Source organism: Pseudopodoces humilis, chromosome 27, assembly GCF_049639895.1.
Source record: "Pseudopodoces humilis isolate 2021_Gansu_Grassland_sample_001 chromosome 27, ASM4963989v1, whole genome shotgun sequence".
Classification (NCBI taxonomy): domain Eukaryota; kingdom Metazoa; phylum Chordata; class Aves; order Passeriformes; family Paridae; genus Pseudopodoces; species Pseudopodoces humilis.
Window position 1 is genome coordinate 3,464,911 of NC_142226.1, and position 24,201 is coordinate 3,489,111.

The 24,201-nt window shown below is 51.0% G+C and overlaps 1 protein-coding gene across 2 annotated transcripts; it reads right to left on the reverse strand.

Annotated features, from left to right (window-relative positions):
- Positions 1-2,147: 2,147 nt before the first annotated feature.
- Positions 2,148-24,166, reverse strand: TFAP2E (transcription factor AP-2 epsilon). Of its 2 annotated transcripts, XM_088067426.1 has the most exons (8): positions 24,044-24,166; positions 23,479-23,925; positions 23,142-23,193; positions 10,133-10,351; positions 7,495-7,723; positions 7,162-7,280; positions 4,034-4,175; positions 2,148-3,484 (listed from the first exon to the last, which is right to left on the reverse strand). In XM_088067426.1, exons 1-8 carry the CDS (start codon positions 24,068-24,070, stop codon positions 3,196-3,198), a joined length of 1,524 nt encoding a protein of 507 aa, XP_087923552.1. In that variant the 5' UTR covers positions 24,071-24,166; the 3' UTR covers positions 2,148-3,195. The 2 variants fall into 2 exon arrangements, with proteins under 2 accessions (XP_087923552.1, XP_005529838.1); XM_005529781.2 differs by lacking the exon at positions 10,133-10,351.
- Between the last annotated feature and the right edge of the window lie 35 nt (positions 24,167-24,201).

The following is a 24,201-nucleotide window of genomic DNA, read 5'->3' on the forward strand; positions in this document are numbered from 1 at the left end:
TCACAGGTCATTGAAGATGTCCTGGCCTTTCAGGCACCAGACTTTTCCTCATAAAACATTCCAAAGACTCGCAGGTACCCAAGAAGGAAAATGAGGAGGGAGGTATTTTCCACCCCATGGATGTAGTATGTAATTACTGGAGGCAGATCCTGATACTCTGTCTGCATTGCTCATCCGTGCTGTGTCTAAGAATTCCTTGATATTCAAAGTGCCCCAGCCAAGCCAGGTTTGCATAATGTGATTAAATTAGGAAATGATATTTCATGCCTGGATATTGCAGTGCACGCACACACACTTTCATCCCGTGTTGGAGCGTCACTTGCTCTGCTCTGATACCGTGCACCAGAGGATGTCTGCAAATGGAATCATTTCAGGATAGTTATCCTAAATAACTCTATGTAGGGAAACCTGTATTGTAGCACAAAAGCACCTTACTCTCCTTTATCATAATCTATTTAAATGTGGATTATGCTGATGCAGAACAGGGTGCTCCTACTTTGGAATAATTTTAAATAGGAATAATTTTTGTGCTTTTGGCTCACACCCTGCATTATCCAAACTGACTTTGAAGTGTAAACAAGCCTCTGATGTGATGTGTAGTATTTCCATTCTGCTCCCCGACTCCTCCTTGTTTCTTGGTTCTTTCTTTGGGAAGGTCCAGAGCAAAACCAGACCTGCAGAGCCCGTCATTTAGGTCTTTCCTTTCACAAACCTCATACCAAGGGATGTTTCCAATCCGTTTCCATATTTTAATGCCTCTCTAAGCTTTGAAGGGAATATTTAGATGCCAGTTTCTGATGCTGAGCCATCCCCACAGATTCTATTAGGACATTAAATGTTTCCTTTCACACTTTCCTGAAATGGAGGTTTGTGTTTCAAACCTCCTGTGGTCTCTTTCGGGACTGTTTGAGGTTCTCCCTCTATTACCATCAGCCTTTTCTGCACCTCCAGAGAAACCTGTGGGGTGCAGCTCTGAGAAGAGTCCAATGCAGGGAGTGCTGCCATAGCTCAGTCCCTCCATCTGCCCCTTTGTGAGGAGCAAGGATGTGTAGTGAAGACAGCAAGGAGGCTCCCTAAAATCACCCTCTTCCATTGTGTCAAAATTTACGTCTGTTTTTTTTACATCTGTTCCCATGAAAAGTCACAGCTTCTTACCTGAGGCAGGTAAGACTTACTTAAACCTGCTTTCTGACCATTTCTTTCTGACCATGGGTGTCCAGTCTCTTGGTTTGGTGTCATCTTTCCCTGTTTGTGTTCTTTTATCCCATTGTTTTCCACACCTCTGTCACATCCTGCACATGTGCTTCCTCCTTGGTCCAGCCCTTGGTCCTGCCTTGCATGGGAGTTGCTCCCACCTGAGTTCCCCATGGATTTACCAGCTGGATTTTACAAGATCTGTAAGTGCCATTCAGGACAGAGCAATACAGGGCAAGCACACAGATGTCATGTGACATAATCTGGTTTTTGCTTTGTTAATCCTTTTTCTGACCATTCCCATTGTGTTTATTTCTAAGCTCTGGGAGTACGAGGTGCTGCTGCAGACTCCTGCTCATGGTGACGCCACGAACACAACTAATTTGGAACTTCATTTCCTGGAGATCAGTGGGGCTGTTTTATCTTCTGTTTTATCACTGATACCATGAGGTCCTTCTGCAGCTCCTCACAGACAGGTTTAGATTTGACTACCCTGAGTAGTTCTGAAGCATCAGCAAACTCATTCATCTCCACTGGCGCCAGTTGGCTCAGCATGAGGGCTGGGGACTCTGGGCAGGAACACCAGCTCCTGAGCTCTGTTTGTGGCAGCACTCAACCCCCAGCCATGAAACTGGAGAATTCTTTCTTAAATCTATGCAATTTTATATAATTTCCATGTAACAAACTATTTAATCCCTTTTAAGATACAACCACAGAGGCGAAGGATCCTTCTCACAAAGATGATGGAGGTGCTTTCTTCAAATAAAAAGAGGTTTATTAAGAGAATGAGAATGACATTGTAGTGTGGGTGTTGTACATCTATTGCAGCATTAAGAGAAACAACAGCAAGTACAAAATCCTGCAAAACTTCTAGAGTTATCATCATCACAGCCTAGCTTGTCCATGCTACAGTTTGGTGGATCCAAAACTTCATTCCCATTTCTAATGGCAAAAAATCCAAAGATTTTCATCTTTCAAAAGAAAAAAACCCAACCCAAAACAAACAAACAAAAAAAAGGCAAAACAAAAAACCCAACTCAATTTGATATAAATAACTTGCACTGGACATTTTAAAACTTTCAGATTTTAATTACACATAAATAAATATATACAGATTAAGCAGTTCAGTTTGGCCTAGTTCAAGTTCTGCTCCTTGTGCTTTATTTACTATTATTATATCTAATTTTAGAAACTTGTATGCTGTTATCTGTAGGTTGTGGAGTTTTATTTAGTCCTGGGTTTAACTTCACCTGCCTTATCCCCAGCCAGGAGGGCAGCAGTCAGGGGGACTCCCCTCAGTCCTGCCCTGGGACTCATCAGCTGTGTGGTTGTTCCTGCCTCGTGCTGTGTCTTGGGGCTCCTCAGCCCACGGGAAAATCCACAGTGAGTCTCAGTTTGAAGCTGTAAACAAAGCCTGGATCTGCTTTAAATCCACAGCAGTTCTGCCAGCAATTTTCCTTGGCCTGGCATCAGGGCTGGGCTGTGGGTGGGGAAATGGGAAGGTTTTCTCTGTGTTTGCCTCAAAACCAGCAGATAAATCCAGGTAGAGCCAGGGTTCCGTCCCCCTGCCCTTGGCTGCTTCTGCTCCTCCTGCTCTGGGTCTTGCACTGATGAGGCTTTTGCTCTTTCCTCTCAGTTTTTCAGTTGGAACAAATTCCTCGAGCACAGAAGGATTTCACTATGGGTTTCTTTAAAAGCAAAATAAAATCAAATTGCACATGACTTGGCTTCCTCCATCCATGTTACAAAAAAAAAAAAAAAAAAAAAAAGCAAAACCCCAAAGCCATTAGCCTGGCTTCTCTCAATCTCACTACGTTCATTAGCACTGTTTTCTTCTTAAATTCTTTAAGTCTTCTTTTTTCCTGTCTTTTCTTTGTTTGCTTTACGAGTTTCCTCACACGTTCGAAGTCAGCAGTTTAGAAAACGGTGCACTGGGTCATCCTTTCCCCTGGAGCCATCGCTGCTGCCCAGGGAAAGCTCCCACCGGGGGAGGCAGCGCTGTTATTTCCGATGCTTCACCTCTTTGTCTGACGCTTTGGAGTCCCCGGTCGTGTGTCCGTTCCCTGTGCTGTTCATGAATATTTTATCCAGCCCTTTGAGGGACTCTACCAGGTAGTTCTGGAAGGCAGTGAGGGCGGCACAGATGGCCGGGCCCCCGAAGCCATGGGTTATCAGGCTGAAATGAGTCAAACAGCTCTGGACTCCAGGCTCCAGGATGAGCGAGGGGCGGCTGTTCCCCAGCGGAGAGCGATCCTGGGCTATCAGGTCTGCAAACTCCTTGCAAATTTGCCTGAAAAAGAGGTTTGGTCACTAGTATATATGTGGAGAGCTGCAGGACACAGTCATGGAATCATAGAACAGTTTGGGTTGGAAGGGAGCTAAAAGATCATCCAGTTCCAAACCCTCTGGTGTGGACACCAGGTTGCTCAGAACTTCATCCAACCCAGCATTAAACACTTTCAGGCATGGGGCATCCACAACTTCTCTGGGTGTATTTTGGGGTTCCTTTCCTGCTTCCTGCCTGAGCAGCCACCTCTCCACTGGGAGTTTTTTGGCTTTAGGCTGGCAAAAGCCCCTGAGTGCAGAACTGGAGCCACTGCTGCTGCTCCAGCTTTGAAAGGGCACATGAGGCAGTACCAAAACGCTCCCCAAGGCTGGGTTACCCTCTCCCATGCAGGAACAAACCCTTCAATCTGTGCAGGCCATTACTCCTGCTGGACACCTTCCTGCAGTGTGAGCCCATTTCTTCCCCACAGAAGAGCAAAGTTTGGGGGCTAATGCTGCCCTCCCGGGCTGCAGATACCGAATGCACCAGTGGCTCGTTGCCCTCTGTACTCACTTGGTAGCCAGCAGCATGTTTTTCCTGGTGTGGAGCTCCGTGGGGTCGGAGTGCTGCCGGCACAGGTACTCTGCCGCTGCCTTGGCCGGAAACTCGGTTTCACAGACGTAGCCAAAATCCCGAGCCAGGTGAATAGCTTCACCTGTGAGAGGACAGAGGAACATCAGCACTGTGCCAACATCAGTGTGACAGGGAACTGTGAACCTCTGCAGAGCTTTAGCCATCTCACTGTTGGGACTCAGTTCTGGTAGGACTAGGGCCCTTCCCTGTCTCAGTGGCCACCCAAGAGCTCTCCCCACCTTCATCTCTTGCTGCAGAAACACCACTGAGTTTCTTATTCTTATCTGTAAGGTAATTAGTCTGTGTGGGCCAAGTGAGCCAGTGTCAGCTCTAAACAGCATCTGGGTCCTTCCTTTACTACCTTTTACAAAAACATCAAGACACTGCTGGCCTTGGAGCAGGATGAGGTGTGACTCTGGGCACCTTCTGCAAAACGAAGAATAGCAGAGGTGTTTCTTACTTGGGAACATCCCCTGCTGAATCTTTCCCTACTTGGGAACATCCCCTGCTGAATCTTTCCCTACTTCTTCACAAATTTCCTGCTTGGCCTCTCCAAACTGAGAAGAGATTGAAAGGGAGACTGGAGGGTCAAAGAGTGACCTCAGCCCCGTGACTGCTGGACAAGGCAGGGCAGGAGGAAGGGGCAGGAGGAAGGGGGTTACATCCCCCACAGTGCCCAGGGGCCCTCAGGCTGGACGTGGAGGCAGCGTATCCATCACCCCGTGGAAATGCCCACCCATTGATGGAATTGATCCATCTCCAGGCATCCCCGTGGAAATAATCAGAGCTGATGGCAATTGATCATGCCCAACACCCGAAATCCCAGTCGGGCAGGCAGAGCTAATTTGCCTTGCCCCCCTGCTGCTCACACGTATTAGGCCATCCATCCTAATAGCATTAACCCAGATCCCATCCCAGCCTGCCTGGCTCCTGGAGCTCAGTCTGTGGAGCCCTGTTATAGGAAAGTGTCCCTGCTTCCCACATAACAACAGTACTTCCCACTTCATCTCCTCCTCCAGAGAAAGAGCAAATAAGGTAAACCCAAAGTATCAGAATTGCAGTTGTTTGTGCATTAAAAAAACAGTCAGAAAGGAATAACTGCTGAAAAACTGACACTGGGATAATAATAAAGAGCTGAGTGACCTCATGATCAGAGCCAGGGCTGGAGCCAGGATATATTTCTTCCATGAGTGTGTGAGTGGCTGCACATTTTAATGTTTTTTAAAGGCAATTTGGATGCTGGATTACAGAGGTGCCAGGGGGGACAGGGCACTCTGGCTTTAGTGTTAAATTGAGCCAGATCTTGAGGAGGAGAGGCTGCAGGAGATTGCACAGAGGGCCATGGTGGGCAGAGGGGCAGCAAGAGCCTGTCTGAGGGCAAACCTCCTTCCAAGAGCTTAGGGATGTTTCTGGAGAGGAAATACAGCCCTGCTGCTCCCCTGGGTCCAGGCTGGAGGTGCTGTCTTTCCCAAGGGAGGGTGAGTGCCTGGTATACGTGGTGAGGACTCCCAAGGGAGCTGTTTCTACCTGGTGCTCCCTGGGTTCTCCAGGAACATCCTCCCCTTCTGTATGAGTGGCTGTGGGTTGGTGTAAAAAAAAGTATTCCATTAGCACTCAGACACAGACACTGGTTCTTTTAAATAATTAGACCTTAGGAAGGCAGAGGGGAGAAAACAAATTAAGCCAAGTCAGCAAATGTTCAGGAGAGAGTGTGTTTGGGCCAGAGGGGCACAAGCCAGTTTGTGTGTGCCACATTGCTCTGGGTGGAACATCCCCTGCTTCCATCATGCTTACAAGCAGGAGGAAATTATATCCATCAAACACACATGGTATCACTCCTATTTGCTATGACCAGGAAGCAGAAACCAAAACATCAGCAGCCACTTGAAATCAAACTGTACATTTCTTCCTTCCTTTCTTTCCTTCATTCTTTTCTTTCTTTTATTTTCATGGAAATCAGCCTTTCATTCAGCACGAACCAACTGCCCTGAGTAACAACCTCCGCCTAATGAAGCAGGTCATTTAATTTGCTGGCGACAATGGAGATGATTTTCTATTCAGGATCCGCAGGCAGCTGCCTGCACCACGCGGCACAGACACAATGGATTCCTGAGCTCAGAGGGGGCAGAGCTGTCATTCCATTTGTTTACATCCCCGTGTGCTTTTCTCCCAGGATGCAGAGGCAACATCATCATTTCCATGGTGGAGAGAAGTAGGAGGGGAGGAAGTAACTGAGTTAGGCAGGGGCACCTCACATGTCTGGGCAGGGCTCTGCCTGCCAGGGCAGCACCTTTTCCATAGCTCTGAGGGTGGCTGCTACACACCTGAGCTCCACCTGCAAAACTTCAGAGCAGTTTGACATCTCCATGGTGTCTCACTCATTTCCTGGAGGAGGGAAGGACTTACATATGGGGCATTTCCTTCTTACAGGCGCCATGACACGGACCTGAGCTTGGGATGCTGCCCGAGGGTGGTGTGGTCGAAAGCTCCGCTGTGCCATAGGTGGCCTCACGGGGATGCAGAGCAGCTGGGAAATTCTTGGCAGCTTTATTCAGGCTATGTTTTGTGTTTGGTGTCTGTGACCCAACTATTAAAACCAGCTCAAAGAAATGAGGGATACCTGAGCTCCAGCCAGAAGGATGTTCACAGTCCTGCTTGGCATCCATGAGGATGCCTTTTCCATGGGCCACATCTGATCGAACAGAAATGGCTGAATTTTGGAAAACAGACATGGAAGCATAGAGTTCTAGAATGGTTTGGGTTGGAAGAGACCTTAGGGATCATGCAATTCCAACCTCCTACCTTAGGCAGGGCAGCCATGCTTGGACATTTTCTTGGACATTTGCTGTCTTTGTTTCATTTGCATTCTGCTCACTGCCTTCCCAAGAGTCTGCTCTTTAAGAGGACACATCCTTGAATCAATGTGGAGACTTACCCAGGGACATTGACATGCTCATTCAGTGATGACCACTCCATATTTTAAGTGTTCTGGTTTGTGGAAAGCTGGAAATTAAGGGGTTGGAAGTTTCAGCACTCCACCCTCCATGGGAACAGGGAGAGACTGTTACCTTCCACAAGGGATGTGAGCAGGGTGACGTTGGCAGCTTTGCGCCTTCCTGCAGGTAGATTTAGTCCAATTTTCTCTAACCTTTCCCTTAAACACCGGCCTCCATTTTTTGATTTAGCTCTGAAAAGAGAAAACAAAGAAGGAAAATAAATTTCCATGTAATCCATGTTAAAATAACCATAATCCTAGTTTAAGGTTTGAAGTTTGAAAGGAAAGAAGAAAAAGCAGTAAAAATACTATTCCTTAATGTACCACACACCAGAATTTCTCATCTCTTTATCTGAGGTAAGAGCTGCTGCTGAACACAGATCTTGGGGCTCTTGGGGCAGCTTACCTGCGGAGCACCCCGCCAAGGAGAGAGGCGTTGAGACACTCGGGGGGCGAGAGCCTCCTCTGCACCTCCCCGACCGTCACCTTGTACTTGGAAGTGGAGCTGAGGAGAGAGAGGCGCCCAGGCACGGAGCAGAAAACCTCATTGGGGTTCGTGACCCCTCCAATCAGGCCATCTTTGTTCATGGACAGCGTGGAGATGGTGGTGCCATTGGCCTTCGAGGGGATGGGCACTGGAGACAAGGAAGAGGGAGAGAAGAGGAGACCATGGCTGAGAGACCAGACTCTCCAGGCAGCAGCACAGATGCTGGGATGTCTAATTAGTTCCTTATTTTCCTCAATGAGAGAAGCGAGGTGGGGTGATGAAACCAAACTAAATAAAGGTTAAAGGAAAGGAAGAAGCCTGTACACTGCCCACACCTCCCAGCCCAGCTGTAATTAAAGCCAAGGTTTGGGCTGGTCTTCTGGAAGGCTGAGGATTGTCTGCAGCATCACTGGCTGGACATGTGACCAGCTGCCCTCCCTGTCCCCTCTGGGTGCTCTGTGGAGGTGGGTGGCCAGGCAAAACGTGGCTGGTCCTGCTGACAAGGATGCCGATCCTCTCCAGGGATTTCAGCTGCAGCTCTGTGCCAGCACATGCTGCATCCCACCGGGCAGAAATCAACCACCTGAGCCAACACCACCATTCCCTGTCCCAAACCCAGGAGCTGCTGGGCTGGCTGAGAGCTGTGCTTTCATGATATGCCCATGGGAACCAGGGGAAAGAGTTTCTTTGCCTTCAGTTCTGGGATTAGCCCCACAAATAGCCACAGCCCTAAACTTTCATCATCCCTGGCTTAAAGGAAGCTTGAGAAGATCAAACCCAATTAATCCAGCACAAACTTCCCTTTGCTTAATGGGAAAAAGTCAATTAACACAAGGTTATGCAGGCACTGGTTACTGCAGCATCTCATTGGGCCTACGGCATCACACCGGGACAAAGTGGCTCAGTTTTCCCATTTGTCATTCCATAAGAAATGTTCTTAGATACAATAAAGGTTTATAAGTTAAAATTATGGCTGAGACTTGTGCCAAATCTCTTTGGCTTTTATGCTCTGAAATTAATAACCAATTTAACTCAGGGGGAAAAAAAACAGGTTTTGAAAGAATCCAAAGATCATTTCAGCCCTGGCATTCTTTGTGCTTCCTCAGGAATGTCTGTTCCACAGTCAGATGGTTCCTGCAAGTAATGCAGCAGTGAATGCCATGGTTTATAAAGGAAATACATATGCCCAAAATGAAACAGAAGCCCCAGGATTAATCAGGGAGGATACATGGACTGGACCTATGAGGGGGTGTTTACAATCGGCATATTGTAAATCCAGCTCAACGACTTGCTAGCATGGCAATAAAAATCAGCACATGCTACATAAAAATGACTCATGTTTTAAGACTAAGGGATGAATGGAAAGGAGCTGAAAGACATGGAGTTTCCTCCCAGCACAAAACTTGTACAAAGTCAGGGAGCAAAGGGTAGGATGCACCAGTGCCCTGCTGGAGCCTGTGGTCAGTGTTTGCCATGACTGAGGTTGGTTCAGGGCAGAACACACACAGGAACATCCCCCTGAGACATAGGAAACCAGATTTATTTCCAGGAAGGAGCAACTTCAAAGCTTTCTTCCGCAGTCCCAGAACAGGTTAGGTTAGTCTCTAGGGGATCCCTTAAAATCAAAAGTCAGAGCATGGTTTGCAAATATCCGTGCAGAGCTGCTGAGGTGGGAGGCCCTGAAGGGTCCCAGCGACTGGGTTCTGCTGCAGGAAGGGCCACCCCCAAACCAGACATCCCTGGAGAGCAGGTGTTGCTTGTAGTATCACAACTGCTGTGCTCTGTAAACTGGATTATATTTGGATACATCTGTGCATGCCTGCATTCATGCTGTGGCTGTGCTCAAGCCGCATGCATGGCTGGGAACCTGTGCACCCGAGGGACAGCAGAGCCATGCAGGGAGAGGGATCATGCCTCACCACACATCCATGGCACACGGCAGCTGGGGAGGAGGAAAACCCAGCTGGTACCAGTGTGACTTAACACCAGAGCCTATGGAAAGCTGGGCTGGAGAATGGTTGGACATAACTCTGTGCTAGCCAGTCACCCCATAGGCAGTGTCAGGGAGGCAAGGATGGTGTTGATGTGCGACATGGAGACACAACACTTGGCAAACGCATACTGGAGGTTTTAGGAATGATGCTGTCAGAAACAAAGCCCTGGAAAGCTGTGCCCTGCAGCCCACTGCTGCGAAGGGTAAAGCCCAGCACATCTGGGTCAGCCCAGTTCTGTGCAACAAGAAAACCAGGCAGGCACCAGCACTGAGCATGGATTTTGGCATTGCTCTTCTGCCTCGAAGCCTCAGCCAAGGCCACAACCCCATCACTTTGGGCACATGCAGGTGTGGAAAAGGGCTCCTGTGTCACGTAGAGTTTGTGCCCTCAAGGGGCACACAGGATGGGAGGGAGGGACCGAGCAGGCGGCAGTGCTGGGAGCTGAGCCGGGCCCCGGAGTCCTGCAGCAGTGCTTCATCCATTAGACAGCGTTGCCTCAATACAACAAGAATAAACAAAGCCACATTCGCCATTAATCATGAATTATTGTTATTGAGCCTCACCTGCTGCTGTTTGCCTGGTCTGATCTGCAGCTTGTTTGCCCATAAACATGCTGCAGGAGGGAGACAAGCTACCATTAAAGCCTGACAGCTTTGTTTCCTTGGCTTTTGGGGAACCAAAATTGTCTCTTGTCATCTGAGTAAACCAAAAGTCCCCCTCGATCTTCAGTTGCTGCTTTCCTGTTCCCGCAAGCAGCAGGTGATCGGAGCACCTGAGCCAGCCTGCAGACAAGAAGGAAGCATGAGAGCAGTGCGGGCGCCCAGCACGCGGCCGACAGCCCAATGCCCCAGCGCCGACCCCCTGCGCCCTTCCAAGCCCAGCCAGGAAGCACTTGGTGCTGCTCCCGCTGCCTCGTGCCGAGGGCTCATCCCTGCTACGGCGCAGAGCAGCAACCCTTTGGAGCAGTGATGGGTCTGCAGGATGAGGTTTGAGGTGCTGAACAGCCCCAACGTGAGTGGGGGGCCTGCAGTGTCATTGTGCCCAAGCGAAGGACCTGATACCCATGTGGTGCTTTGCAGCTGGGGATAGAAACGCCACATCACGTCACTGCACTCATTTGACACTCATTTTTGGCAGAGTAGGATATCACCTTTCCCGCAGTGACCCAGCTCTCCCCTAGCTCGTCCCCCTGGCAGGAGCCTGGGCAGGCTCAGGTTCCACCCCTGACCATGGAAGATGGGCTTCTCAGCAGAAACTCATCCCAGAGGTGCTCGTGCATACAGTGACAGACCAACACACTACAAAGGCTGGTGAGGAAGGGTTGGATGCTGGTGCCCAAACAAGCGCCCCTCCAGCCCTGCCTGGTGCGTGGGATGGGGTACCCCTGGGTCACCCCGGCCCACCCCAGGAAGCTATAAATGGCAGGGCACAAATGGGAGTTTGGGTTGATTCAGCCAAAGAAAGGGGTAGAAGGAGACCTCAGACCTTTAATAGGTGCTCAGAGCACTCCTGGGGAGTGCAAGTCCTCTTTGTTATCTGTTCTTGTTATTTATCAGTTATTATTTATTGATGCTTGATTGCTTCACTCTGTCCTCCTAAAGATTTTTGGGGTTTTTTTTTCTCTTTTCCTAAACTGCCTGGCATTCCTGAGAGGGTTTTTTCCCATGGAAGTGTTGTTTATTCAGATTAACCCTGCTACTTCTAAATCAGCAAATCCAGGTGAGCTTGGCTGCAGATTTCAAAAACTAAAGCCCCTGTGAAGCATTTTAACCTGCCTTGGGGATGCTGCAGGTGGGCTGGACACAGGTAAGCACTGGCATGGGTCAGAGGGGTCAGATCTGAAAGGGAAAACAGATTTTGGAATAAAGTTATGCTGGCAGACCTCAAAGGGCTTCACGAGTTGCTGATCCTCAGCCCAGTGCTGGTACAGCACCAGCCACCAAAGCCATTAACTCACTCCTGACTCAAGCCAGCTCCTTAGTGCAGCTGGGGAAAATTGAGGCACAGAGCAAGTTAAATGATTTACCACAGCTCAGGTACATGGGCATGATCTGTGTATGTGCAATTCCAGTCTGTGGGAATGCCTTTCTAAGCAATCCAGGGTTTCAGCTATTGCCCAGTTGGGAGGTGCTGTGCTGCAGGCTGACTATGTACAGCCTCTGTTTCCATAGCTCCAGATTTTCTGTAAGAAGCTGTGAAATCAAGCTGTTTGTCACATCATCTTGGCTCCTGGTGCTGTGGTGATTTGGAGAAGGTCAGCATGGCAGTAACAGGCATACAGCAGAATCTTGCTGAGTGTGGTAAGGAAAATGATCCTAATTTCTTCTGTACACCTCACAGGAGGTGTTTTCATTGGACTCAGCCTCTCACTCCAGCCTTGAACCTCACAGGGCAGGTACCACTTGCAATCCATCGTCTTCCAGGTGTGTGCAAGCAGCAGTGGAGAGACCCAAACTCCCACGTAAGTCACTTGCCTCTGTGCTTGTAGCAGGTACATGTGACTTCATCTTCCCTGTGAACCACAAAGTTTGTGATCTCCCATTAGAGGAGCCTTTTGTGTTGAGTCAGCTCTGGTTTGCCTTTTTAACGTACCCTGGTGTAACTGTCAGATGATGAACCTCCACAACTGTGTTTGCTGTGGCTCATAAAAACCCTGATGCAGAGGGAGAGTGATTTCAAACTAGTCCTGGTGTCTGAAACACTTTACCCCTGGACTTTCCTGAGCTGGAGAACACCCTGCCAGCCTGGGGTTATGTCCTTGTGTCTGGCACTGCCAGAGCAGAATTGTGTTATGACACAGGACAAGTCACTACCCCAGTTTGGGATTGACTGTCTCCAGCAAGAAATTGCAGATAATAATATAATAATGTTTACCTGGGAAGAATGCTGTGATACCAAATTAAAACTTGCCAAGTAATCTCTGGTGAGAGATTTCTCCAGGAGAGAAGTACTTGGGTGTTGAATGCAGCCAGGAGGAGTTGGTCCAGCACCTGAGCACAGGATGTGATGATGCCCCTTGGAGCAGACAGTCAATGGAAAGACAATTCCCATGAACAACAGGAGTCCTGATACCTCCAGCGATGCTGCAGGTGGGATGGGATGTCACAGCCTTGTCTCCCAGAGGGCCTTCCAGGAGACAGCTGGGAGAAAGATATAAACACGGCTGAATGAATTGCTCGGCTGTGATTCCAGTGAATGGAATAAGGAGCCTCATGCCTTCAAAGTGTCCCAAAAGAAAGCACCAAGTTTCTGCCACTTCTGTTCCGGCTTGCTGAGGTAGATCCTGTGGCTTTTAAGTTCGAGGAAGGAGCAAAACAAACCCATTCTTCAAAGGCTTCTACCTGGAAAACCTTGGAGGATTTCCTACTTTTGCCCAGTGAAATCCAGCATGAACCGAACGGCAGCCCTGCGCCTCTGCTTCCTCATCCTCCCTCTCCCGCATGGTCCGGGCTGAGGATGCTCCATCCCTTAGCTCCTGCATTCCTTCTCCTTCCTCATCTTTGTTCACCAAAGTTTGTGGGTGAAATCACCATTGTGATTCCTGGCAATGGACACTTTGATATGTAAATATTCGGTGAGGAAGGTGCAGCTGCAGCCCGGCTGAGTCTTTGGTGCGGGGATTGCCGGGAGCTGCGGGAGCCGGTGTCCGTGCTCAGGGCTGGCAGCAAACCAGCGACTTTTGGGTCTAAGGGAAAAGAAATTTTGCCTACAAGAAGAGAAAAATACGAAGTATTTACTCGTTTCCATGGGAGAAATGTGCTGCCTGCTTGCAAAATGATTTGTAAGCAGGAAAATTTGTGGTACTTGGGAACTGAGTTGCTTATCGTGGTGTTATTTGTTCTGTTCCATTTCCAGCTGGAGCTCGGTGTGCTGTGAGGGGAAAAACAGGTCCAGAGGGAACATGCAAATCGCTGCCCGTCTTACAAGTCTGTTTTCTTCTCTCCCCAGATAAACTACAGGTAAATTCTCTTCTTCCGTAAGGCGGAATCCCTGGATATCGGAGCTTTTATTGCGACATCCCTTTAAAAGTGGGAGTGCTCTACTGTTGAGGTTGCATTTTAAAGAGGTATCAGTGAATCGCCTTAGGAGACAACCTGGGACAAAGCAATCGCTCATCTTCAGGCACAACAGCGCTGTCTCCAGTCCCCCACCAAAGCCTCTCAGCCCCGCCCCTCTCCAGGACCTTGCCCCGGTCACCTCGGCTGCCTCGGGCGTCGCTGCGGGGCAGAGACCTGAGCCGTGCTGCCCGGCAAGGGGACACCTGCACCCTCCAAACCTGCCTCAGGTGCCGAGATTTTGGTTCCATGACTCTGCAGGTGCAGCGATGACAGCCCCAAACCCCGCGGTTTGTTCCCTGGCCGGGGGTCCCGCTGATTTGAGCCGCCTCGGGCCGGCAGCGGGGAGAAGCTCGGGCTGATGATGGATGTCGGTGTGCAGCCCCTGATGAAAGTGCTGCAGAAAGCTGAGGGATTGCTGTTGTCTTCCAGGAAGAGCTGTCAGTGAGCTCATCCAACCTTCATTTGAATGTCTCTGATGTAAATTATAAGATGGAGATACATATGTATATAAAAAAATATATCTGGATGTGGGTATGAGCCAGGGGCAGCTGCTCCCGCCGTCCCTTTAAAAGCCCTTTTCAGGGAGAAGGTACTGCAGAGTTCAGCTGCTCCAATTTCCTGATGTTTCAGCAGAGAGGTATTTATTGGTGGTCCAGGAAAGGAGGTCAGAGCCATCAGCTGTATTTCAAACGCGCACTCTGTAATTATCCTCTCTTCCCAGAGGGGATTATACAGGTACTCTCTTTATCTTGAACGCACAACCTGAACCAAGTCCCCTTGTCAAAGAGCCTCTCTAGGAACCACCATCATTGGCCTTTTCAAATGGAAGGATGGAAAGAATCTTGGTTTTGTCTGTGGATTTTCGAGATCGCTGAGTTCTGATAGGGAAATGAATCTCGGACCCTTGGAAGAGAGCAGGTATAAAACCTCAAACTATTCCCATGAGAAAACTAGGATCAGGAGAGGTCCCATGCCTATGCAAAACTCCTATATTTAACATTTTGTTTCCCATGCAAATCCATTCACCGGGTTGGGAAAGAAATATGAAGTTGCCATGTGATATTAATTCCATTTTTCATTCTGTACCTCTGTTTGACCCAGTGAAACCCCAACCATGTATCACTGCAGGTATCTCCTGAGGAGCTTTGGGATGGATCAGTGGAGCAAGAAGGTTCAGACTACCCCAAATTCATGGGTACAATGGTGTGGTTAACATGGTCCCTGCTGAGTACGTTGTGCCTTGATAGGAATGGCCAGCTGATATAATATTAAAATTTACTCAACCCCCTGTGCTCCTGCAGGACTTGGGATTTGGATTAGAAAGTGCTTTGCAATTGATAATTTTAATTAATAATGCATTTTCCAGCTTCACCATTTAGGAATGACTCAGTCTCAGATACGCTGTTGTTCAGAATAGTTTCTCCGTTTTTTGGAAACTGCTCACAATTAATTTGTGGTGAGTTCCCACTTTTCCTTTCCATGCTTCATTTCATGGAGTGAATTCTGCTGTCTGGGGAACACTGATGTCACAGCTTGAGCAGTAACCGCAGAAACACTTCACTGGAAGGCACCAAACATCAATGATTAAAATGTCCCCCCTAAACAGTAAAACTCAGGTAATCTGAACCTTTGAAGGGAATGAATGAAAATTATTTGAGTTCTGCTTTTGAGTGACTAAGTGTTTGGAGATATTTCCTGCACTGTTGGTTGGAAGCCACCCCAATGCAGCAACTTCTTTGGAGAAGTCAGTTTAGTCTGGTAATTCACATTATTTCCCTCCTCCTTCATTCTAAATTACTTTTTCTGAGTCGGCAGCTATGCCCTGCCATATCTACATTAGAAAATTAACTATTTCAATTTCAGTTCAATTACTGAATAATTATTTAAAATTCAGTTCAAATTCTGCTGGTATAGAATTCATGTTTCACACCACAAACCAAGCAGGTTTAGAAACGGGAGGCTAGAGAGCCAGAGGATTTAAGCCAGAGGAATTGGAAACCCACACTGCTCCATGCTGTCACCAAGGGAAGTTCCCCATCCAGTGTCACCCCTGGCTGTTCTGCAGCAAGGGCTCCCAGTCCCACACACTCCACAACTCTGCCTGTAGCATCAACCACCCCAACTTTACTCCTTTAGCAGCACAAACACTTTGGCACTCAGTCTATGAGATGTTTATGTGTTTAAACAGTTTAATCCATTTCACAATAATATGCATGAGAGATTTTCCCTGTATTCCCTATAGATGAATTTGTGTGGCTGGAATCTCCATAAGCTGAAAGGGGAGAACAAAGCTGTGACGTTGCGGTGGCCAATCCCATGGAAGCTGCTGCGATGTTCCTGTCCATTTGTTAAATCTGTTCAGGTTGTTGAAGGGCAAAAGACCATTCAGCAAAGATTAGACATGAATAATAATAGAAAAAAAAATTCCCTTAATACTGAGCTCACTGCCAGCCTGCCAAGCTGGCAGGGTTTTAGTCTGGGACTGACCACAGCAATACGAATCTCTCAGTTCAGCGGCTCCTCCAGAGCTGCCGGCTTGTCCAGGGATCACTCTCGGGACAGGCACTGCTCACCCACTGTCACAGAAAAAATGGCTTTTCCTTTTCCTTGCTCAGATGCCCTGGGTTGCTGACACCAGTGTATTGGTGAGACAAACCCTCTGGTGATGGTTTTTCAATGGCTGGCTGCCCCATCTCTTGCTAAGTGGGATCTTGTGCTGGAAACCTCCCTAAGATCAGATCCTGTGCTTGCACCTCTCCAGCCCTGGGATGGTGGCTCTGCTTTCACCCGTATGTGGACACTTTGGGGCTCCCAGCGAGCCCTGGGGACACCACTTGTTCCCTGGGACCTGTCTGACCAGTCCAGAGGGAACAGGACCTGACCCAATCCCTCACTCCCTGGCGCCTCGGCACTCTGGTGACTGATGCCAGATAAATGCCTGACATAGAGGGTGGGGAGACTCAGCCCGCCTGGAATCCCAAGCACGCACCACAGACACTGCGATGGATTTTTAAGCCACAAAGGTGAACCTGCTCCCAGCTCCCCTCATCCTGCTCCAAACCCCAAGCTCCTGCCATGCTGTGTTTTGGGGCTGTTTAATTGCAATGGGTACCTTGGGCTCGTTTCTAGCAATTCCCTCTCTCCCATGTGCTTCTCTGCCCTTTCTACCCAAAACACAACGCTTCTCACCAAAGGGAAGTCAATACCCAGGCACGGCGAAGCTGGGTTGGGGACAGGCCAGGGAGAGGAGAGCTGAGCACGCAGCAGCTCCAAGCATCACATCCAGATTTGCTAATTATTTCCTCCATTAAGAATTAAAATAAATAAACAGATGGAAGGACAGCAAGAATGAGTAATTCCCTGGATCACACAGGAAAGGGTGGGATGGTTTAGTGGTTAGAGTGCTAGTCTAGGACTTCAGAGAACCTCATTTAGGCTCTTTGAATAATTAAGAGAGATTGAAAACATTTTTTTTTCTAAGATCATATATCTTGGAATATTATTAAACTGTGAGGAATAGTCTGTGTTTGCCTCTGCTCTGCTGCAGGTTTAGTGTGTCCCTGGGCTGGAGTGACACAGATGGGTCCCTATGGGTCTTGCCTCTGTCTGTGCTGCTGTGGGTGTGTCCTGATGGACCCCAGTGAGGCAGGTACCTGTGCTGTCACACAGTTTAAGATCTTGGCACCACTTCCTTTGCAGGGACAAACACAACAGGTGTCACCTGGCCAAGGCTGTCTGGCTGCCAATCCACCTGTGGATGAAGTAACCCCTGTGGGAGCCAGGGTAGTGATGTGACAGTGGCCATCAAACTGCAAAAATGCCTCACAGCCCCCGAAATTAAGGAAAAGGTGCTCCAGAGCAAGCCCAAAATGTCTGTGCTGCTCACTCAGTGCTGTCCATGGAGAAGCCTCACCATGGGGTCTCCCTCCCAAAGCAGAGGTGCTGCTACTTTGTTTCAAGCCACATGCCAAGAAACAACTCAAGCTGGCTTTCCTGAACCTACCCTTTAAGAATTGCTCTTTATTTCTAACAAAGAAAAAAATTAATTTAAAAACATCTAATTAAACAGTAAGTCATGACAAGGTACATGAAACTTGGAGATAACACACGCCTGGGGAGCACCAGGGAGGCTGAGACAAAGCCCAGTGTGTTCACCAGTACCTGCGTGTGTTATCTCACATGAACACACACCTGGGCTTATCCTGGTGTAATTATAGGACATTAAAAATATAATTTTAATGGAGGAATGGTGATCTGGATGCAGTTCAGAGTGAAAACTTTCTTCTTAAGTTTCTCCGTTTGATTAGTAGGTGTTCCTGCTGCGCACCCTGTGCACGCGAGGGGGAAGTGCTGGGACTGGGAGGTGTGACTGTTTTGAGGAAGGCTGCTCTATCTCCCTGTGTGTGCAAGGGCTTGTCGAAACTTTAAAGCATTCGTGAGCAGCTAAGGGAGCAAAACTTCCAGTCAAGACTCAGCTTGTCCCAGGTGAGCCCCTTTTCCTACTCAGGCAAACTACTGCTGCAGATGAAGCTGGAGAGAGCTAGGAGGGCTCCCCAGTGAGCCCAGCACCCTGTAGCTGACTGGAAGCCAAGTACCTCCACCCACGGCCCTGGACAGTCCAATAAAAGCTGTGTCTTTGCAGCCCCAGGTGTTTTACAGGATGATCTCATTTATTACCTTGCTCGTCCCAGGAAATTATGTTTATCTAATCTACCATTCTTTCAGGATTTCTTTTTTTTCCCTGCCACATCTGGCTTATTACATTTCTTACAGCTCAATTCCTCCTTGCACCAAAACAAAGGAGAAATGGAACTGCTGCCATCATGTCAATGCCCCAGTCCCGCCAGCTTGAGAAGAAGCTGAGAAGCTTCAAAACCTGGAGTTTGCGTGCGGTGCAGAGTGGATCTGAGGATCTCAATCTTAATCTCCCTCCTCTGCCGCATTCCTTAGTAGTGACAGCTACTTCTTGCAATATTCCCGACTGTGGGCTCTGAGCCACAGCTTTCCATCTGTCTGTCCAGTATCCAGCCAAACAGGTCCACATTCCTGAGCAGAAATGCTAGCACTGCCCCTTGGAGCAGCTGGAAAGCCTCAGATGGGAATTGGAGCAAGTCACAAACACGAGGGACGGCAACAGCAGGCAGATCCACAAAAACAAGGGACCAGTGGCAGCACCAGATCCACAAACCCAAGGCACAGTGGCAGGACCAGATCACACCGGCCCAGTACAGAGCCCAGCGATGTGTGCTGTGCACGCCTGGGTGCCAGTGTGAGCCCATGCTGGTCACACCCTGCTCTGTCTCTACTCCAGGTTGTAAAATGCCACAGCCAAAACTTGTGCCCGTGAGCGGGTGCACCGGGCCCTGTGGCTCACCCTGCTCCCTCTGTCACAGGGCTCCAGCTCACTCCAGCCCACCGCCGGCAGGACCCCAGGCTGCTCCCGCACCCCAGTGTGTCCCTGGTGGCAGGGAAAGAGATTTGTATTTTATTTTTGTAATAAAAAGGCTCTCTCAGAAGCTTTCTGCTGATCCCAAAAGGATGTGAAAGCAATAAAATCCCTCCTTATTTTACAATCAAGCTGCAGGATTTTTTGCTACTGAGCACAATGTCCTAATGCTTGATTTCATAACCAGAAAGTTGCACCCTGCACCAGGAGCTCAGGGTTTGCTGAGTTTTATGTCTGAATTTTTTATGCTGAATTTTATGTCTGGAGAGTCTCACAGCCACACCTTGGTAGCTGATCTGGGCATCTAAACAACAGGGAAGCAGGTGAGTGGAGAAGAAAATACCTGAACTGCTGTAGACTAAAGCAGCCAGAGCCCCAGCTAAACTTTTTCAGAGCTAATTTTAATGTTTTCCCAGTCTAATGTATCCCTGGTCTTACATAAATGTTTGGAAGGAAAAGTAATAATAATAATAATAATAATAATAATAATAATAATAATAATAATAAAAAAACCAAACCACAAACAAAACAACAACAAAAGAAAGACACAGAAAACAATTTCTGAAATACTTCGGGAAAAAAAGGGAGAATGAACAAACAGAGGTCCAAGATATCCATAAATGTTCTGCTGCCCTATCCAAAAATTTATCCATTTAATTCCTGAACAAAATCTATCGTCCCGTTTGTCACAACAACACGAGGCAGGGGGGAAAACGCATCCTCTGCTTTTCAGAGCTATCACATCTCTCCCTGCACCGAGTGAAATCCCAGCTCACACACCGCACCCCACAGCCAAACTGAATCCTCTCACCGGGGATTTCCCGGTACCCCGCCTCACTCGGCGCCTCCAGCCCTAGGGATCACCACGGCGATAACGAACCGGAACCAGTCCCGAAGGCAACGGTGGAAATGGGTATCGGAACGCCTGTTTCCAGCCGGGATCTGCTTCCCTGGGCTGAACCCGCCGGGACCCGGCTCCCCTCGGAGCGATGCGGGCACCGCGCAGCCACCGCCGAGACTGCGGGATGGGGGTCCCGGGGCGGTCCCCCCAGCCCTTGCTGAGGCGAATGCCCCCTTTTGCCTCTCTGCTTAATTCGGGGTTACCTGCAGCCAAGGGGACAGAGCGCTAAGGGCTCTAGAAAACACTTGGAGGGGAGAGGGTGGCAATGCACCGCGTCTCCGAGACGCGGAATTTTATTAACGGCTGGAACCGTGGAAGTTTTTTTCAGGAGGAAAAGGAGGGAAAACAGACACGCAGTCAGGGATGCTCCCACATAGCGCTCCGAGGCACCGAGCAGCATCTTCCCCGCGCCCGCGGCAGGGTCCATCCGTGCGGGGGGACATCGGCAGTGACCCCCATCCATGGGGATGGCCCCGAAATACCGGGATAAGGGACAGGACAGGCTGCGGAGACAGCGCGGGGATGCGGGCACTTCCCTGCTGGTCCGGGCTGTTTCTGACGTGGGACTAAATGCGACTTCAAGGACAGGAGTTAAAAGGGAGATTTAGGAATTTGGGACAGGTGATTAGTATTTTGTTGAACCAGGACAACAGTGTCTCGGCAACTAATTAGGAGAGATATATCTGTTTTCACACGCAAAGATTTCTATCAGGTTTCTGTCCGACGGCCATTCCGTCAGGTATTCCAGGATTAATAGGTATTTGGGATCTCGCTGCGATTTAGGACAAAACTGCTCTTTTTAGGGTTTACCCTCTTTCCCTTCAGAGAGGAGATCCTCGAGTCCTGCTGCTCAGCCGTCCCCTCCGGCACTTTCTGCCCGGGACCCTCCGGGAGCTGCCTCAGATGGTTTTAATTTAATTTAATTTTTCCTGGAGTGTCATTCACTCGCGGGGACCCGGGCTCGGCTCTGCCAGAACACAGCTCAGAGCTAACAGAGCCAGGAGCGAGAACGATCACGTTTTATGCATTCTAAAATATTAAATAAAGCCGAATGTAAAGGAATTTATTCCCCGGGCGGTGTGGAGGGCAGAGGCGTTTGATCCGAGATTCCCGGCTGCAGCTTCCATAATTCCTCACATTTCTTTTGAGCTGAACTCGCCCGGTTGGGAATTTCCAGGGGCAGGGAAAGGGGAGTGTGGCTATCGGCTCCAGTCCCCGTTCTCCCGATCCCCGATAGCGGGGTGGGTGACGGAGCCCCCGCTGCTGCCGCCGCTTACAGGAACCCGCGGTTGGCTCCATCCCGCAGCTCCCAGTGTGGCTGCCCAATTCCCCCCACAAACACACTCTTGGCTTTGGATTTATCGATTTCTCCAGCGGACACGGAGCTTCGCGCTCCAAACACAGGAAGAATAATAGAAAAAATTAAAATAATAAAAAAGAAGGAAAAAACAGGGATGGAAATATATATTAATATTAAAACAAATTTGAAATTCCCAAACAAGAACGGGCGTGGAAGAGCAAGTGTCCGTGAGCACAGGCATTGTGGTCAAGCTCTTTGCACCATTCCCACCTTCAGCAAGAGATATTTTAATTTTGTTTTTCTTTCTGTTTTTGTTTTTTGGGTTTTTTTCCCCTTTCCAAGACTAGAGGACGAGAGAATCTCCAAAGGGCAAAAACCAGGCACTAAACAACGACAAATCCTCCCGACAGGAGACAAAAAAATTCCAAGTAATGGCGCTTTCGGAAAGGAGAAAAACCCCAACGAACCACTATAACTCCAGCCGAACTTCCAGACAAACATCCTCACTGCAAGGTGTTTCCCGGGGGTTCCGGGGTGCTCCTGCCCGGCCCAAGCCGCGAAGGTACGGTCGGTGCCAGCCCACGCACCTCTCAGATTCTTGCAACCATTCCTCACACCAGAATGTTTAATGAAACGCCTCTCTAGCGTTCTGATTAAAGCTCAACTAATGCGGGTCATTACTGTCCCGCTGGCAGCCGCGTGCTCCTAGAACAGCCTTTTCTAAGGAAAGGGGCTGCGGCGCACCGGGAGCGCCGCTTCCCCCGTGGAACCACCGGTGGCACCTGGGGAAGAACCTCACGATCGGGAGGTTTTTTGTGCAGTTATCGGGGATCGGCTACGGCCGGGACCAGCACCGGGACTGCGGGGCCGTAGCACGCACCGGCCCAAGTTACCGACCCGCCCCGGTGGCTGCGGTTCCGTTCGCGCCTAGGGTCGGCAGTTAAACGCGTCCTTCCCATCCACATATTTCTGTAAAAAATCGCGGGGAGAAGCCAAAAGCAGTGCTGGAATATTCCATAGTAGGGATCTCCCCGAGCATCGCGCTGGAAGCTCCCGGGGCCCCCTTCTCGTTCTCGCAACGCCCCGGCGGAAGGTTTGGTACAGAAACATATTAGGGGGTTGAGCTGTTTTACTCACCGGTTCTTTGGGGTGTGGGGGACTGGTTAGCGTGCGGGGCATAACCGGACTCGGGAGACCCCTCTGCCCACAGCCCCGTTCCTCCCCTCCTGTCCCGGAGCGAAACCCCGGTTCTGGAGCGGCAGAGGGGCGGTCTCCGCAAACACGGGTTTTACCGAGGTGGGGACACTCCCGGCTGCAAGGACGGGCAGCACCGGCCCCAAAGCCGCGCCACTTCTCGTCTCTGTTAAACGCATCCTTCCTCTCGGTACCAGCGCCGCCGAACGGGCCCGATCCGCCGCCGTCCGGGCCGGTGTGAAGCGATTCGCGGCCCGCGCTGCCTCCCGCTCCTCCGAGCTCGGGGCTCCGGGAGCACCGGGAGCTGTCGCCGAGCGCGGTCGGGGCATCCCCGGGCTTTCCACGCAAACCCTACGCGGCCGCCGGCGGGGTGGGCCCCGGAGCTCCCCGACAGCAGGGTCCACCCATCCGGGCCCTTCGGTAGCGGGAAGGAGCGGCGGCCGCGGTACCGCCCGAGGGAGAGCAGCGGGCCGGGGGGCAGGTCGGCGAGCTGGCCAGCCGGGATCTGCCGCTTTCGTTTTAGTCTCGCCGGGGACAGCAGCGAGCCCTTCCCGACGGGCGGGGGGCAGCCCCGCGGGACGGCAGACGCGGGGGGACCCGACGCTGGGGAACCCCGAGGGCAGGAGCGGGGCCCGGTCCGGTGCCGCTTTCCGCTGAGCCGCCGCGCTCTTACCTTTCTTGATGACGGACTGATCGAGCAGGTTCATCCCGCCGTCGTCCACGGCCTGAAAGCACCGAGGAAAGAGCCTTAAGCTGGCTCCCGGCACCGGCTGCTCGCGGCGCAGAGACCGCGACCCGATCCACCCGCGGACCAGAAGGAATTCTGAGGGCACAAGCGAGCCCCAGTAATGGGGATCTCCGGCCCGGTGTTTCTGCTTGTCCGGGGGTACGGATGCCGTGGGACTCGACTCGTCCCGGCCGGGAGTCCCCGGTCGCACACGCAGAGGGATCTGGCCCCATCCCCGTGCAACCAACCCACTCCGGGCACCTTCTCGGTGCTCCCCTCGTACCTGGATGTCCTCGAGGCCGTGGTGGCCGAGGCCGTGGAGGCCCAGCGGGCCGTCGGCCAGGCTGTGGCCGCCGTCGGGCAGCCCGTGGAGCAGGCGAGGCACGGAGGGGTACTCGCGGCGGGGGTCGAGCCCCAGGGCCCGGTGGGTCTGCGAGAGCAGCCCCGGCTCGTCCTGCCGGCCGCGCTGCGGGGGCCAAGCCGGCTGCTGATGCTGGTGCAGAGGGCTGAGCGCCGCGTACGGGTCCGCCAGGTGAGGGTAAGCGGGCTCCTGGCCCTGCGGGTAGGGCAACGGCGGCTGCGGGTACGGCGGGGGGAAGTAGGGAGGCTGGAAGTCGGCGGCTGGCGTGTGGCAGAGCGGCGGCGCCGAGCCATAGGGCGCCTGGTTGAGCGAGGGCAGCTGCGGCAGGCGGGCCCCGGCCGGCGCCCCGGGCAGCCCCTCGGCGCGGTCCTGCAGCAGCGAAAACAGCGGCGGTGAGTCGGGCACGGACCCTCGGCCCCAGCCTCCGACCCCCCATCCCATCCCGTCCCGTCCCGTCCCGCCCCACCCGTGCTCGTCCCGCACTCACCATGCCCGGGTAGCTGTGCACAAGCATCGGTGCGGGCCCGCGGCAAGCCCCGGGCGGGCCGGGCCCCGGGGGTGCCCCCGTCTCCGCCCCTCTATCCCGCCGGGGCGGCGTCTCCCCTCCCCCGCCCGCCCCCCTGCGCCGCCCCCGCCCCCATGCAC